This window comes from Schistocerca americana, chromosome 3 (assembly GCF_021461395.2).
Source record: "Schistocerca americana isolate TAMUIC-IGC-003095 chromosome 3, iqSchAmer2.1, whole genome shotgun sequence".
Taxonomy (NCBI): Eukaryota; Metazoa; Arthropoda; class Insecta; order Orthoptera; family Acrididae; genus Schistocerca; species Schistocerca americana.
The window spans coordinates 573965669-573984240 of record NC_060121.1 but is presented as its reverse complement, the minus strand read 5'-3'; the positions used below and the strand labels follow the sequence as shown (position 1 = coordinate 573984240).

Below are 18572 nucleotides of genomic sequence, written 5' to 3'. Positions count from 1 at the left end.
CAGCATTTGTAAAGAGGTGGAGGAAAACATGGTTAAAGGAAAAACTGACTTGGCCTACAGAACAATAAAACAATAAAACAAAACTTTGCTAAACGGAAAGTAAAATCTTCAGGAACTATAAAGAACAAAGAGGGCAAGGTACTATTTGGATATGACACGCTGAAGAGATGGCAAGAATACATTGAAGAGCTATATCAAGGAGACCCTCTAACAGATAATATGATAGAATTAAGCGAAGAAGTAGAGAAAGAAGAACTAGGGGACACAATTCTGAAAGATGAATTTGAAAAAGCACTAAAAGAACTACCAGATAAGAAAGCGGCAGGTGTTGATGATATACCTTCTGAACTAATTAAGAAATCAGGAGACAAAATGAAAGCTACATTACTGCAACTCATACAGAAAATATACAAAACAGGTGAAGTTCCTGAAGACTATCAGAAATGCATCATATTCCCCATACCTAAGAAAGCATCTACTATGGACTGTGAAAACCATCGAACACTCAGTCTTCTTTCACACGCATCAAAAATTCTAATAAGAATAATTTTGAAAAGAGTTGAAAACCAATTGAATAGCACTCTAAGTGAAGACCAATTCGGTTTTAGAAGCGGTGTAGGGACGAGGGAAGCAATCTTATCTTTAAGACTAATAATTGAGAAACAAATTTCCAAAAACAAACAAGTATTTATAGCCTTCGTAGACCTCGAAAAGGCATTTGACAATGTTGTATGGCCAGAAATGTTTAGAATTCTGAAGAAGGCTGGTCTGAAATATAATGATAGAAGGATAATCTTTAAAATATACCAAAATGAAACAGCCTTAGTTAAGAAGGAAAACAAAGAAGAAACAGCAAGAATAAGGAAAGGAGTGAGACAGGGATGCCCACTATCTCCAGTAATTTTCAACGCATATATCCAAGAAGCAATAGACAAAATAAGAGAGAATATTGAAGTAGGAATAAAACTTAACGGAATGAAAATAGATATGTTGCGATATGCAGATGATATCGCCATAATTACAGAAAGGAAAGAAGATTTAGAAGCCGCACTCAATGAAATGGAAAACACCTTAAAAGAACAGTATGGAATGAAAATAAATAAGAAAAAGACTAAAGTGATGGTGAGTGGCGCCCTGAACTACAATGAACCCATACGAATAACAATAAAGGGAGAGAAACTAGGGCAGGTTACAGAATTTAACTACTTAGGTAGCAAAATAACAGCAGATGGAAGGAGCAAAAGTGACATTAAAAACAGAATACAACTTGCCAAAATAGCATTCAATGGAAAAAGAAACTTACTGACGAGTAGAAATGTTAGTTTAGACGTAAGAAAGAGAGTCATGAAAACCTATGTGTGGAGTACAGCCCTTTACGGATGTGAAACTTGGACTAGTGGAAAAGAAGAAAAGAGAAGATTAGAGGCATTCGAAATGTGGTGCTACCGGAGAATGGAAAAAATCAGCTGGCGAGACAAGGCTACAAACGAAGATGTCCTCAGAAGAGTGAAAGAAAACAGATCTCTTTGGCGAAATATACAGAAAAGAAGAATAACCTTCATAGGTCACATTTTACGGCATAACAATTTCATTAAGAGAATATTAGAAGGAATCATTGAAGGAAGAACTCGCCGAGGACGACCTAGATTAAGCTACATTCAACAAGTAATAAATGACATCGGGTGCCAGACCTATGCAGATATGAAGAAGAAAGTTGACAAAAGAACGGAATGGCGTGCTGCTGCCAACCAACCTGTGGGTTGATAACCGAAGAAGAAGATCTACTGATCGTGCCCTGTTGACCAGGGTGGCCTGTGGCTCTTCTTCGTCTGGTGAGGGCTCAGGAACAACGTCCTCCGCGCACGAAACGGGGCAATCAGATCCGACTAGCGATGATGCAAAATGAGTCATTTTCATTAGTGAGTGTATGCTGGTGGCATGAGAATCGATCAAACTGGGTGTCTACAGGGCGTTGCTGTGTTCTGGAGTCACTTGGTAAATAGTCCTGTTAGTGATGGGGATGGACATTGGCAACTGCACATCAGACCTCCTCCTGGGAATCTTCTGGTGGGCGTCTGACGCATTCATCCCGGAAACACGAGTCCGACTCCGTCATCGACGTCATCCTTCTTCTTGGATCGTTTTGGTTACCTCCGTTTGTGAGAATGTGGTTCCGAGTCGGACGATGGGATACAGTCACGATGTTTAGGAGGCTGTAGACACAACCATGGCATGAAGATCAATATAACTCTGACGTTTGTCAATATCTTCATCCGGCACTAGGATCAAGGGGAGAGGGCCAGTCTCTGTTGTAGGTGGTCAGCATCGTCTTTCCCAGTCTCTGCAGGTTGTGAAAGATCTTGTGCAGGTGTTTGGAGGGCATGAGGTTAATGCCAACACGTAGGTGTATGAAAGGGATGTCACAGCTGAAAGGGGAGAAGCAAGTACTGTTCCAAACGAGCGCTGCGACACTATCACATCTTCTGTCGGCATTTCGAACGGAAGTTCGAAGATACAAATCATGCATAATCCCAGGCCGGCGTTTTCAGCACTTATTGAGATGATGTGGCTGTCCAAATTCTGGGATCTGTGGCCGTCTTTCGTCCATGCTAAGATTTCGTCGCATGTTGCGTCGTTTCTTAGTTTGATGCAAGCCATGCTACTAACGGTGGACAGACGTATTCCGATCATGTCTTCACGGAGTATCCTCACTGATTTTGGTCGGGCATATTCGTTTCACAAGATGAACTTCAATGTGGTTTTACGACAGGAGTTGGCAGTTCCGTCGTTGTCCTAACACGCCCGAATATCGCTGTGAAGGCAACCAACCGTGAGGCACACGCTGCAGCGAGTTTGTAAAGAGCTCCATCCGCACCGCTTCGCTGCCGATGGCGAACTGCGAACCAGTAGGCTGTCCAAGCACGACTCACACCCAGACCCAAAGTTCCATATATCAATCATGTGTCTACAACCTGTACTCGTAAATCCATTATATACATTCCTGTGGGCGAATATTTACAATATGGTAGTGCCTGTTTTATTCTGTATTACGATACAATGATCATTCCTGTTAATTTGTTTACTATACAGCACCCCATAAAGATTCACGATAAAGTCAGAGAGAATGTGTACTAAGTGGCACAGCTGAGACATTTCGCACTGAAATCCTCGAATGCGCGCCTGTTCGCAGCGCGAATCTGCAACTTCGTTTTGCAACTCAGGAGTTAATTTCTCACGTCGTATTGAAATATTAAACGACCCATGGATCAGTATGTGAGAATAAAGCTTTTCCACGAGTGAACAGCAACGTGGTTCACAAGGAAGTACTGCAAATGTTTGAAGCTGTAATACTGTTTCCGTTTGGCAGTCAGCAATGTACCTTCCTGCACTCTTTCAAAAGGAGGATATTATTCGACGTGCTGTCGCGTACCTATCATCAATAGTCAGCCTGAATACAGTGAAAGAATAAGCTATAATCAAATAAAAAGGAAATAATGTCACGTAAATCTATGGCATGTAAGGATATACGAGCCGTACACACGAAATCACTGTTCACTAAGCACGAGTTTTCATTTGTTGACAGCATTAGTCACCCAGTCACAGTATAATTGTTTGTTTGTACACCCTTTTCTTCTAAGAAACCGTAGGCAAATAGAAGTAAGGTATTTAATGGAAATGGCTTGTCATTCTGTAACCAATGCTTCCTTACAAAAAACGGCATTCCGGTTGTTTTTATGGTATACAGAACATTATAAACAGGTCTTTAATTAAAATTTCTGTGTTTGACAGCAGTCTCAAATTGTAATTACTGTGTGTAGGTGCAGCATAAAAACCCTGTGAGTCTTTTTTAGCATGGGTCTCATACACTTGAGTGGGTTGTATGGTGGAAGAGACCAAACAGCGAGGTCATCGGTCTCATCGGATTAGGAGAGGACGGGGAATGAAGTCGGCCGTGCCCTTTCAAAGGAACCATTCCGGAATTTGCTTGTAGAGATTTAGGGAAAGCACGGAAACCTAAATCAGGATGACCGGACGCGGGATTGAACCGTCATCCTCCCGAAAGTGAGTCCAGCGTGCTAACCACTGCGCCACTTCGCTCGGTCCCATACACTTGACAAATATTATGGACTGATCACACTAGTATTTTGTAAGCAGTTCCCCCTCTAATCTGATTTACGTCTTCCCAGAATCCTTTCGAATCTGTTACTGGTTTTACCTACGACTGAGACAATTCAGGCATTCCATTTAATTTTCTTTGGAATTCCAAACAGTGGAAAGTAATAAAGATATTATTGTGCTTAATACATCTAAGGTAACAAAAATCGTAAGCAGATAACTGTAAGGCCTTGTAAGGCAAGGAAAACCAAATAGAAACGAATTAAGTAATGCTGATCATACCACAGACTACCCGACAAATGCTGACTACCACGTTTAGGTACGCATGTATTGAGTGTCTGAAGTGTGTGTGTGTGTGTGTACGCCTGCTGCAGGTCTCTTCTCACAGCTGGTGGACCAGAGCGGCACCTTCGTCGCCCGCATGTCGCTGGTGCGCGATGCCCGCCACCACGCCTTCGCACTGGGTTCCGTCCTCGGCTACGAGGCGGAAAACTCGCAGCAGCTGGTGGAGTTCTTACGATCTGTCAACGCCACTGACCTTCTAGTGGACCAGTCACTCTTAATGACGGATGAGGTGAGCCCTGCTCTGTTCTTGTGTCAGAAGATTTCACGAAGTTGGAGGAAACGTAATACCGGCACCAGCAGCGTACGAAGAATGAGACTACATCAGGCGCCGAAACCTTCACCTTGGTTTCAAAAAAAGAAAAAAAGGATGAGAACTATCAGCAAGCGCTCTGCAGGCATTTAAATGACAATATTATTAGATCGCTGCACATTTCACGGTCAAAGGAAATCCGAGGATTGCGAACACTTTTGTGACGAAGTATGCATCAGTCATCAAGTAATATGACGCGATGGGCCACCAAGTGAAAGTGCGGATATTGTAGTTTCCAAAGGCTCCCATTTAAGTTTCATGAGCATCCCTGCTACACTTTTGTGAGGGCCTAAATGATTCGATTTATAAACGTCTAAAAATCTAACTAAACAATATTGCTGAAGCATATTTTCTCAGTAAAAATCAACTAATAACTTTTTCTTCCGTCATTTGAACCTCTAAATCAGCCCAAAAAGCTGCAACAGCACAAAAGCTTTTATTATCGTTTTTGTTTAGATGTAACTCAACTCATGTGCATGACAAATTTATGTACAGTCTTTCACTATTTAGTTACTCCTCTTTCTTAAATTACTTTGATACTGAGTGAGAAATTTGGGATCTGTTACAGGTTAGTTAGAGGGTATCTTCGTCTTCAGTCTTGTAGGAAATATATCTTCCTGGAACAGCTGGAAAATGCAAGGCAGAAGAAACGAGGTTGATTTGGAACTGGCTGTTGGTAAGAAGGCACGGAGAAAGAGAAAGTGACGTTATGCTGTCACTCCAACCCGGGGGGTATCAAGGATTGTCAGAGTTAAAAGGAGAAGAGCATCAGTAGGCCTGGGAGCAGCACATATGTAGCACAATTCAGCCATCATCTTGGACAGTGTTGTGCCTTGAGAAATGGGTGGTAACCTGTACAAGATAGCGTCGTTCACTTGTGGCACCAATTTACATTTTGTCAATCTTTTCTGACGTAATGCTCGGTCACGCTTTAATAGAGCTGTGGTTGAAAATGCCACCGATGGCAGTTGCCTTTGCACATGTTGCTACGGTGATCGGCCGGGATTACTTTCGACAAATTAACAGTTATACACTCCTGGAAATTGAAATAAGAACACCGTGAATTCATTGTCCCAGGAAGGGGAAACTTTATTGACACATTCCTGGGGTCAGATACATCACATGATCACACTGACAGAACCACAGGCACATAGACACAGGCAACAGAGCATGCACAATGTCGGCAATAGTACAGTGTATATCCACCTTTCGCAGCAATGCAGGCTGCTATTCTCCCATGGAGACGATCGTAGAGATGCTGGATGTAGTCCTGTGGAACGGCTTGCCATGCCATTTCCACCTGGCGCCTCAGTTGGACCAGCGTTCGTGCTGGACGTGCAGACCGCGTGAGACGACGACGCTTCATCCAGTCCCAGACATGCTCAATGGGGGACAGATCCGGAGATCTTGCTGGCCAGGGTAGTTGACTTACACCTTCTAGAGCACGTTGGGTGGCACGGGATACATGCGGACGTGCATTGTCCTGTTGGAACAGCAAGTTCCCTTGCCGGTCTAGGAATGGTAGAACGATGGGTTCGATGACGGTTTGGATGTACCGTGCACTATTCAGTGTCCCCTCGACGATCACCAGTGGTGTACGGCCAGTGTAGGAGATCGCTCCCCACACCATGATGCCGGGTGTTGGCCCTGTGTGCCTCGGTCGTATGCAGTCCTGATTGTGGCGCTCACCTGCACGGCGCCAAACACGCATACGACCATCATTGGCACCAAGGCAGAAGCGACTCTCATCGCTGAAGACGACACGTCTCCATTCGTCCCTCCATTTACGCCTGTCGCGACACCACTGGAGGCGGGCTGCACGATGTTGGGGCGTGAGCGGAAGACGGCCTAATGGTGTGCGGGACCGTAGCCCAGCTTCATGGAGACGGTTGCGAATGGTCCTCGCCGATACCCCAGGAGCAACAGTGTCCCTAATTTGCTGGGAAGTGGCGGTGCGGTCCCCTACGGCACTGCGTAGGATCCTACGGTCTTGGCGTGCATCCGTGCGTCGCTGCGGTCCAGTCCCAGGTCGACGGGTACGCGCACCTTCCGCCGACCACTGGCGACAACATCGATGTACTGTGGAGACCTCACGCCCCACGTGTTGAGCAATTCGGCGGTACGTCCACCCGGCCTCCCGCATGCCCACTATACGCCCTCGCTCAAAGTCCGTCAGCTGCACATACGGTTCACGTCCACGCTGTCGCGGCATGCTACCAGTGTTAAAGACTGCGATGGAGCTCCGTATGCCACGGCAAACTGGCTGACACTGACGGCGGTGGTGCACAAATGCTGCGCAGCTAGCGCCATTCGACGGCCAACACCGCGGTTCCTGGTGTGTCCGCTGTGCCGTGCGTGTGATCATTGGTTGTACAGCCCTCTCGCAGTGTCCGGAGCAAGTATGGTGGGTCTGACACGCCGGTGTCAATGTGTTCTTTTTTCCATTTCCAGGAGTGTAGATAAAGTCTCAACAACAACAGTTAATATAATTTTATGCTTGGGTACAAACATAAACACAGGTGTCATAGACTCCACCAGTAGTAGCCTCACAAACAACCTTCCCTTTACTGGCATAAAAGCAGAGCATTCTGGACGTTACCGAACAGAGAGCGAAAAACAAAATCACAATAACATACAAACAAAAGAGAGAGGATGAAGTAATAAATGACCCACATGAACTAGCGAACTATGTTAAACGTCATTTTTCAGGTACTACAGTGAAATTACAACAAATAAAACACCTGTAAAATTTTGCACTAAGTACAATGAACGTATTACCAACCACATTACAAGAAGTCAGTAAAATTGTTCAAAACTTCATATGAAATATCAGTATGTGTGCTAAAGAGTAGTATGCAATCTTAAGAAACACACTAAATTCATATTTTAGTTATTCAAATCAGAGAAATTTCAAAACTATTTAAAACATGTAAGCGTGGTGATTCTAATTAAGGAAGATAATGTAGAAGAGTTAGAGAATTTCTAGCCCATTATCCTGCTGTCAGCATTTTCAAAAGTAATAGAATCATATATGGAATACTAGTTAATGAATTACTTCAATAAGTACAACCGTCTAAGAGGATCGCAACAGGGATTCCACAAGTGTTAGCTATACAGAATCAGCTACATAAGAACTTACAGATGTGGTACTTGATGGCCATGACGGGAATTAGTGCGCCACAAACACACTCTTAGCCCATTCTGTGGCTTCTTATAGTCTTAATTAATCGAATATTGATGTAATCGGCGCTCGGCGCTACCAACTGAAACTGCAACGTTTAACTTCACCACGCAATTTTGAAACTACAACTGCTAGGTCGTTGGGGTTGGCAGAATTGAAAAAACAGGGAAATCGTCATAAAGTACTCTGGACAAATCCCATATGGGTCGAAACTGGACGACGGACAACTTTTATCGCGGCACTTACATGCAGTTACCATTGTTAGCAAAGTGGTTATCGCCAAGCATGAAAGTGCATTGTTTTCCTTTCAGTTCGTGTTCTAAGGGGGATAGGCAGGCTGCTGGCTTGTTGATGTACGGAATATATAACAATGAATCAATACTTAAATATACAACTCTAAAACGGGCATTATATTTACAAGTGCAGCCGATATTTTTGTAGGACGGTACATCTATATTTTTTCTTCGATGTAACGATATATTTCCCCGATATATCGACATTCAATAAAAACATTCTTATAAATATCGATGTATCGGATTCCGGATATTTTTAAGAATGTCAGCAGTCTTGGTGTGAATACTAACTCGAACTCCCCAAAAAAGTAACGCAAATTTATGTGAATGAAAATTTAAATGTTCGGTGGTTCCAAATAGTATGCCTTCGAAAGTTAGACACCGATTGCTTTGAAATTTTGACAGAATGTTGGATTTAAATCCGAGCGCGTTTCTATATACCTATTAGAGCGTCATATGCCATATTAATACACTTCGTAAAGCAGATATGTTGTTAGCAAAAACTTCATGTTCCACTGTTGAAAACAAATATCCGAAAGTTCTTCACCAATTCCCTTGATGTTTCCACACAAAGTTGCATTCAAATATATAGGTATATAAATACACACGATAATTTTTACACAATACTCTAATGAACGTACAGACGGGCGTAGTCTATGTATTTTTAGTAGATGTAATATATAAATATATGTAGTATGCAACAACGAAACATTGTTAACCATCAGGAAGATTCTATTTATGGTTTATTGGATTATAATTAGAATACTGCTACAGAATCTGAATTTGGAAGATCAATAAGTGAGACTCAAGATCAAAGAGAGGGAAAAGTGGAGATGGACAGGGGGAGGGCACGAGCGGATGGATGGGGAAGATGGACATAGAAAGGTGGAGGAGGTGATGGGCAGAGATTTTGGGGGAGAGAGGGGACTAGAGGAGATGGGGAGGAAGACACTGACAGAGGAAGGGAGAGGAGGTGGTGGACATAGGGGTTGAACGAACGGAGGTGGTAGGGGGAGGGGGAGAGGGGGAAGAAGGAGTTTAGGACGCATATTTAATTGCCATGCATATTAGAAACGTGCGTGTTCTCTTTTCTTTCCTTTCCACTTAACCAGACTGAATTACATCAAGGAGGGTCGGGGGCAGCTAGTAAACAACAATAATAAAACATCTCTGTAACTTGACTTTAGTGCTGTAATGTTTCATTCTACTTTTTTATTTTCTGGAATATATTAGTAAAAAAACTCTGTAATGTATAATAACATCAAGTTATGCCCTTTGCGAGGTCAACTTCTCACTCGTTATGGAGAGTTCTGATTCAATTTTTCAGTCAATCAAATGAGAAGTTGCTGTACACAAAACATAAACGATGAGATCCTGATGTCATCTGATAGAGTCTGTAGTGAATGGAGTCACTGCCAGTGAGAGATGAGTTTACAGTGTAGAACTATCGTTTCACAGTATCAAATAGCTTGTTCTCAAACGGCACATAGAAATATAGTGAATGTAGCTGCGTTGTTATGAAATGCTTGGCACTGAAATCTGGACGGAGGCTCCAGTCTCCATGGGGCTAATGTGGTCTACATTTTTATGTGGTTTGCCTATATGTATTTGAGACAAATTCCGCCATGGTTCTTGTTACAAAGCCATGGGCAACAACCTGTCTCGTCCCAGTTAAATTAGGCCAGTAAGTGCGTAAAAGTCTTTATGTGCGTGCCAATATTTTAGTCGTGTGTTCTTGAACTATTATGTCATGACACTTTCTGCATACTTGTATAAATAATCCATGGATGAATAAAACTGCTACTATTACTAAGTCTTGGATCACCTTCCCTACCACGGCATCTATGCGTCCGTCAGTTTCGTATCAATTTTTAAACACCTAAATATTCGAGTATTGTGATGCGCTTGAGAAATAATCCATTAATATTGTACACTAATTTATTATTTTCCTTACTTTGTATATTATCTTACACAAACTGACAGTGCACACAGACAGTATCTCTTACGTGTATCTCTCTGGTTATTTCCTTCCTGTGGGGTTTCTCGATGAACGAAAGTTGCATTATACAATTACATTCATGGCGCCGAAGGTGAAACGGAGTTATGATGGACAATATCTGACCATAATTGTGCAGACAGAGTACAAATTGTCTGGATATCTGTAGCATTACAAATTAAATTTTTGTCGAGAGCGTGTAAATGTGTGTAGAAATATCGAATTTATTGTTACACAATCAGTTACCTACTTACAATGTTGTAAAAATAAATTAGAGCAAATGGATTTACGTTACGTGCTGCGAGTAACACGCTTACAAACCTTTGCACTGAAAATGGAAATTTAATGCAGTGTTTTCGTTTGTCTTTCAGGAAAAACTGTACTTCTCTTACAACGTTTGGGCACCTACTATCGAACCGGATATCGAAGGTGCTTTCGTACGAGAGTCTCCAATTCGGACTGTGAGTGCAGGCACTTTCAACAGAGTGCCCATCATGATCGGCGTTACGTCTATTGAGAACGGTAAGTGTACGTAACGAGCGTGTCTCGACTACGACAAACCACGGTGTAATGTGACGGGCTGTCAAGCTACTAAAGTCACCATTTAAAAAATGATTCTACGCTGTATTCCTATTATCAGAATTGCTTCATTCTTCTTTTTACTACAATGTTTATCAAATAAAGGGTATTTGCGATCATGCACTGATGCGCCAAGACACTATACCACCTACTTAAAAACGCGTTGGACCACTTCTGGAGCGCAATTCAGCAGTGATTCTGCGTGGTATGAATTCGACAAGTACTTGACGGGTTTCTAGAGGTTTGTGGCAACAGATGCCTACTCACAGGTGACACCCTTCCCGTAATTTACTGGCTGTAGGTTTGTGGGCGCGGACCCAGTTTGGTTCCATCTGATTCAGACAAGCCGAATTTGTTGGCCAAGGCACCAACGCCAGTTCACTATCACACTCCTCAAATCACTGCAGCACGATTCTGACCCTGTGGCACCGACAGTTCTCCTGCTGAAAGATGCCGTCGCCGTTGATGGACGTGGTTACAGGTGTTCCCTAATAATATTCACGTAGTCTGCTGTTATGGTGCGTTCGATTACTACCGCAGGTCCCATGGAAGCACAGATGAATGCCGCCCATAACATAACACTGCTCCCACCAGCCTGCGTCCGGGCCCCCCTATGTGTTTCGAGCAGCCGTCCGCCTGGGTGGCGGCGTATGTGGACACGACCATCGACCTGGATTAACAATAAACCGGATTCATCCGATCAACTTTCGCTATCCCATTGATCCGCGGTCCAAATTCGGTGATCCCGTGTCCACTATAATCATAATTGACGATGTTGTTGTGTCAACATGGGAACGCTTAAGAGCCTGCTGCTGCGGAACAATATCCTCAACGCTGTACACAGAATTGTGTGCTCCAAAATACATGTGGCTGCGCCAGCACTAACCTCTGTCGTCAGATCTGCCACAGATCGCAGTCTATCCTGTTTTAGAGAGCGGGCAACCTTCCGATGCTATGTTCTGTGATGAGGTATGGACGTCAAACTTCTTGTCGCTTATTCGTGATTTTAGCATTCTTCAACCACTTCCCAATACGTGCTCATGACAGCAGCACGCAAACATCCTACGAGTTTCGCCGTTTCCGAGATTCCCACTCCCAGGCACCGGGCCACAACAAATGGTTCAAATGACTCTGAGCATTATGGGGCTTAACATCTCAGATCATCAGTCCCATAGACTTAGAGCTACTTAAATCTAACTAACCTAAGGACAGCACACACATCGATGCCCGAAGCAGGATTCGAACCTGCGACCGAAGCAGCAGCGCGGTTCCCGACTGAAGTGCCTAGAACCACTCGGCCACAACGGCCGGCTGGGCCACAACACCCTGGCTTTTGTCAAAGTAGCTTAAGTCGTCGGATTTCCCCTTTTGCGCAACTTATCGTTCCTAGAATGATTCCCTATCCGTCTCTGTTCCACTCCTATGCTTCTCTTACCATGTCACCTGGCCTCAACGTCACCAGGCAGCATACAACCTTGCGGTGGACAGTGGTCATAATGTTTTGGCCTATTAGTGTATTTCCGCAGCTTCTCAGATGCCTCAGCTACTGAATTGCTGTTAATTTCTCCTACTGCCTATTTTGTTTCAGCCGAGCCGCCCTTTTTCTTCCATTTCCTCTTCTACCTACCATTATCGGCACCAGATTGCTATCTTTCGTTTCGCTTGATATGTCCTAAATGCGCAACCTCTCTCTTCCTAGCTAGTTGACTATTTCTCAGTCTCTGGAAAGTTATTTAAAAACTTCATTTGTTATTCTCGATCTCCATGGTATCTTAAGTACTCTGAGGTATGTCCGGACCTAAAGGTATTTTATTTATGGGGTTTACTTTTAAAGACGAAGCTTCTACATAGGAAATTTTAAGCTGCAGTCCTTCAAACGTGTAAGAAGTTTTCTTTTTTTTAAATTATCTCTCCTCTCATATGAAAACAGACGAATCTTAAGATTATATTAGTGTCTGATGTCCTTATAAGTATATGTCCATCAAATAATAAAACGCATATGTCACATCACCGTAAATGACACATAGTAGTAATTTTTCATTACTTTGAGGCAGCAGAATTGAACTGGTGGTGAATATTACGTCTCTAGTTGGCCTATGCGTGCACTCCACCTCATTCACAGGTGATGACATCACTGTCATTTTCAAGAGTTCTTCAACTCACAGATAAATGGCACTGTTATCGTTTTTCTCAACGGTATTCAGAAGCGATTCCGTTGAAACTAAAAACAAAATCAACAGGCATTGTTTTTCGCTCCCTTAGATTCTACCTAGCCTAGGAAAAGAAATATTATTCTTCATTAGTGTATAAAAAGAAGAAACGCAGAAAAAAGTGTTGCCTTACAATATTAACATTATGTCTGAGTTTAGAAACCAATTAAAGGTCTCTGATACTATAATGGTTCCTTTTTCTGTTTGGTGCCAGCCGAAGTGGCCGAGCGGTTCTAGGCGCTACAGTCTGGAACCGCGCAACCGCTACGGTCGCAGGTTCGAATCTTGCCTCGGGCATGGATGTGTGTGATGTCCATAGGTTAGTTAGGTTTAAGTAGTTCTAAGTTCTAGGGGACTTATAACCTTAGAAGTTAAGTCCCATAGTGCGCGGAGCCATTTGAACCATTTTTTTCTGTTTGGTGATGATGAATAGGTCCAGTGATTTGCTGTGTCTTATTATGTTGACCAGCTGTGTAGGTAGTGTACAGTGTGTTGACAACAACAGCTTGCAACGTAAGACAATGGTGTAGATATGTCGAAAAGAAGAATAGATGAAGTCGAGATGGAGGAACAGATATGTCACATTTGTGGCTTGTCAACCTGGGAAGAACCTGAAGCAGACCAACAAAAGCCACCTAAGCTACAGCACATACGCGCCGTGCGACAGTTTGCCTAAAATCATCCCTGAATACTAAGAGATTCCTGTTCTTGAACGTTCGAAACGCAAAATTGACGGCTGTGTAAATTTTACTCTGAAATATAGTAAATGTCAATAACACAAAATTAACAATTAAATCAATTTTTTATCTTGCGTTCTAACTATGTAAATACTGTGGTTGTAAGTATTAAGTTTTTATCGAACTGTAAACGTAAGTAGTTCTAGCATAATGTTTATAAAAGTTTTTTTTTTATTTCATTATGCCCAAGGGAAAGTTTAAATGCACAAGGTTAACGAAATATCCGACTAAGACGAAAGGATATTGAAACATTTCGCACGACAGTCGTGTAGGCTTGTGTAGGCCAGTTTCAGCTTGTTTCCCGGTCTGATAGACCAAAAGTATAACATACCAAATTTGTCATCTCTACTTCACCACTGTGGCACGTTGTAAACAGTTATCGAGTATGACCGCATCGGTATAGTTCATGTCGTTGATCCATATTCATTATATAAGAAAACTCAATTTCGATGCAAGTTATTACGTTGCTGGCTGCAAAGGAGGAACATTTATGTCGGTCAACAGAGGTCTATAAAGTAAGTTTTTATATAGACTTCTCAGTACAGATAAGAGCTGAATGTTTTGTGATATATGCTGTAACAGTATTGTAAATTATAATCATATGATTAGGGGTGTAAACTATTCTTGAAAGAATAATGTGTCAATACAGCGTTTTATAAAACTTCGTCTGTGCTTAGGTGCAACTGTATGTAACCATCCTCATTTGTATGTTTTTATTTATTTGACAACACCGTCTTCGTCTCATTCTATGCATATTCTATTTTTATATTTTATTAGACGTGTTTCAAATTTTCTAGTGAATACCGTCACTCTCGGCGATGCAAGCAAAAGTTGAAACGTCCCCTTAGAAAAATTATACAGGACTGTGCTTAACCTGACACACAATATTTTTAGCGCAACGCAATCTGACTTTCAAAAATCCCTACAAAAGAATGGCCCTGACTAACATTAACCTATACCTTTCACAAATCACTTACCTCACAAAAAATCTGCGTTACTCGAACTACTGCACAACAGCAAGCGCCACTACTGCCAGCTAAATAAAAGATTCAAACTACGGAAGGCACTAACTACTGATAGGCATAGTTAGCAAATGAAAGATTTTAGTAGAGAACAAACAATGTATTTACCTTAATAGTGTTGAAAAATCATAATATACATAACAGATCATGACATCCAGTCTTTCAAATTTCCAAACTCCGCCATCTCTCTCCCCACATCCACCACTGCTGGCGGCTCACCTCCAACTGCGCAACGCTACGCGCTGTTAACAGCCCAACTGCCCAACACTACAATGGGAGACAACAATGCAAACCAGCCACAGATTGCACACAACACAGCCAGTGATTCTCACACAGAGCGCTACGTGGCGTTACCAATAAGAAAACCTAAACAGCTTACTTACATAGCCCCCATGCTCCCCACAAGAAATTTTACAAATTGTTTTGGGCAGTGGCCAATAATGATTTGATAAAATTTTTCATAATTACAATAACAAAGATATCAAATGCACACACTTATTGATACATTGTCGGTAAAAAGCTAAAATTTTCTCACAGTCCATAAAGACAGTCCTGATCGTTCATCACAGTAAAATAGCAGTGTTTTTCTCAAAGTCTGAGCAGTAAAAGAAAATGCACACAGAAGTAGTGGATTTCCATGCTGTCTTGAAGAAGTAGTGTTGTCCTTCCAATGGAAAGACAGTGCTGACTCTTGACATGCAGACTAATGGGCCACAACAGAGCAAACCCACCGCAGAGTCAGTCGAAGTTTTGAGGAATATTGGTTGGTAGGTCATCACAGAACAGACCACTGCAGTCTTGTTAGAGGTTACGGTATTGGTGGGCCACCAGAGGTGCAGACCCACTGCAGTTCTTGTAGAAATAATGGTGTTGGTGAGTCATCAAAGGTGTAGACCCACTGTAATCCTTGTAGAGATAGCTAGCAGCCATCTGTTGCGACTGTGCAGGTGCACAATCACCATCGAAGAGTCTTGGAGAGAATATAGCAAGTCCATAAACCACAACTTGTGCACTTACAAAGTTTCTGGAATTGTCCTTAGAACCAGCAATGCTGTTATCCAGTCCCTTGCTGAATTATTAACACACGTGCAAACACTATCAGTCCCTACTTCTCACATATTGTCCATATACTATGACCAACAGAAATGTGTGCAGTGAAATGTAACTTACAAGTTACTTAATTTGATGAACTGGTGTCAATTACAATTTTATAACATAAGAATACAGTAACAAAGGTACAAAATACATCATTAAAGAACATAACAATACAGATAACATTTGTAGCAACAAACTTTACAAAAGAATCGAAATAACATATACATCAGTGTTACAGGAATTATGACATAAGTACACACATAAAAGGTCTGAATAACTTTCGAAACATCAACTTCACACGTGGGCATTAAAACAAAACAGAATAAATAATGTCTAAACATCTTTACAAAGAAAATATCATATTAGTAGAAAAATTCTACAACATAACTCTTATTGGCTAAACACATAAAGACAGGAAAAACAGAAATATACAAGAGTACACAAACACATAGGGGGATAACACAATGGAAAGGACAGGGTTTGTTTTCAGTGTAACATTTGGTACTGCAGTCCAACCCAAAACTTCATTCCATAGATCTTTCGTCTTATTTCAACATTTGTTTCCACCAAAACATCCTATCCAAGCATGTTTTCTGTATTTATATGTTCACATATTTCTTACCTCATTATTTTTTTTGCATTATCTTACATCATTTATTTCCAAGAAAATCCTACCTAAACTTGTTGTCTCTAAACCCTACTTTTTTGTTCATATCCTCTTTCAAAAATAGTTTTTCCCCACTGTACACAACTTTTTTGGCCAAACCATTTTCTTATAGCTTCTCAATGCATTTCTTCCTATTCGTCATAACTCATTCTCTTATATATCCTACCCCATTTTAAGCTAACTTAAATCTACAGAGCTCAGATGCTAAACTAAGGGACGAGGCAATGGAGCAGTACAAAAAATTAACACAAACAGGAATGACAAAATATTCAAACTGGCCAAACAAGCAGCAATATTACAACTAATATTACGCAATGAGCAGCAAACAAGAAAAATAAGTCAGTAGTAAAACTGGCTTAACAGAGTAATGTAAAGTGAAATTTAATAGCACTATGCCTGGCAAACAGCAGAGCAAAAGCAATAAATTATATCTAAACATGACAACACTCAAGCAGAAAAATATTACAGTAAAGACAACAATGCAGATAAGGGAAATGTATAATCACATCTTAATGTCTATGTAATTAAAGTGGTACACCACAACTTATTCTACAAAATAAATTACCAAGTACTTGAAAAGAAAATTATGAATGCAGTTCCTGTGAAGGAAAATGTCTTTTTGTGCTCCCTCATTTTTTTGAAAAAAATTATTATTTACTCGATCTGTAGACAGAAAATATTTTTATTAGTACATCTATAAAATTTTATAATAACCAATGCAGCAGTGCAGCTAGAAACTATATATTAAAGAAAATGAGCAAATATGTACAAAGGAAGGCATGAAACATCATTCATTAGCCATATGGCATTTCATAAGGTAGTACAGAAAATCTCTCAACTAGAAAAACAGTGGTCATAATCAGGTGTATAGACATAAAATATTTCTCGTCATTTCATTAGACATTTCAGTAAATATAATGAATTAAGAGCGCCACAGTGTTATCATATATTTTAAGTTTGAGCGTGTCGTATTGGCGATGCTTTCGACAAAGAAATGTCAATAGCGAGGATAATGGCCTCTTTTTTTTTCACCTAATGGCTTTCTTTTGTCTGAAGACTACCTCTCAGCTGGGCATCCAAAACGCATTACGTCAAGGTCGCTTACCTTACTTACTGAAATATTTATGACAGCAGTTTCCGCTACAGTGGCAGTCCCATATAAAAAAAAAAATCACAGGTTGAGAATTTGCGCTACAAATGTGTAGAAACAAAATCCTATTGATATAGCAGTGTCCAAGAAATTTTCGTCAGCATTGTAATACACTCACGCATTTACATACATTTCATAACTCTTAAAGTACGATTCTCGGTTTCCAACGTCCTTTGTCACAAACCAGAGTCCCTAACTTCTATTCATTATTCATATACATATAAACACGTAATCACATTCCATATATAGCATCAGCTTATTGATCATAAACATACCTCAACAGCATAATACACATCGTCATCATAAAAATAAAATCACAACACCTCAGTCAAATCTCGAAATCGTCATAGCTTTCTGCAATAACGTCAAAACCTAAAAAAAAAATTCTCTGCTCATGTCAGTAGTGTCATTTACCTCAAACTTACCTTAAAAATCATGCTCCCTTACCAAATACATCATTCAAAGCTCTCATCATATCACAATGGTTCCTGAAAAATATGAGCATTTCACAAAGTACAGACAAAATACAATTTCGTAAGTGTGAAGTTATCCAACTGTGTAATTACGTAAACATCTGTCACTGATGTAGTAAAAAAAGTTTCTTCCTCTGTTAAATGATCAGATAGCTGTGTAATTCTGTGTTAGACAAATATGGTACCGATGTGTAAAGTTGTATAAGCAAATACCATATTAGCTAGGGCTCCTTGTGCTTGCCAAACACATGGTACACAAAGTAAGCGTGTACCCCCCTGAGGATTAATGTAATTATACCCTCAGGTGTTACAGATTACAACAATGAAATGAAATGTATCATGGAAAACCTTGGTATCATTGTGCTTCAAATATCTTTAAAAATAAATGATTTAAGTAC

At 41.0% G+C, this 18572-nt stretch overlaps 1 protein-coding gene across 1 annotated transcript in view; it reads left to right on the top strand.

The window, feature by feature from the left end:
• The window catches only part of LOC124607260 (juvenile hormone esterase-like), an 89821-nt gene that overhangs the window by 36756 nt on the left and 34493 nt on the right, over nucleotides 1-18572 (top strand). The window contains exons 5-6 of the mRNA XM_047139535.1: nucleotides 4491-4690; nucleotides 10613-10763. Of these exons, the coding sequence (XP_046995491.1) occupies nucleotides 4491-4690; nucleotides 10613-10763 (351 nt within the window). The remainder of the gene's footprint in view (nucleotides 1-4490; nucleotides 4691-10612; nucleotides 10764-18572) is intronic.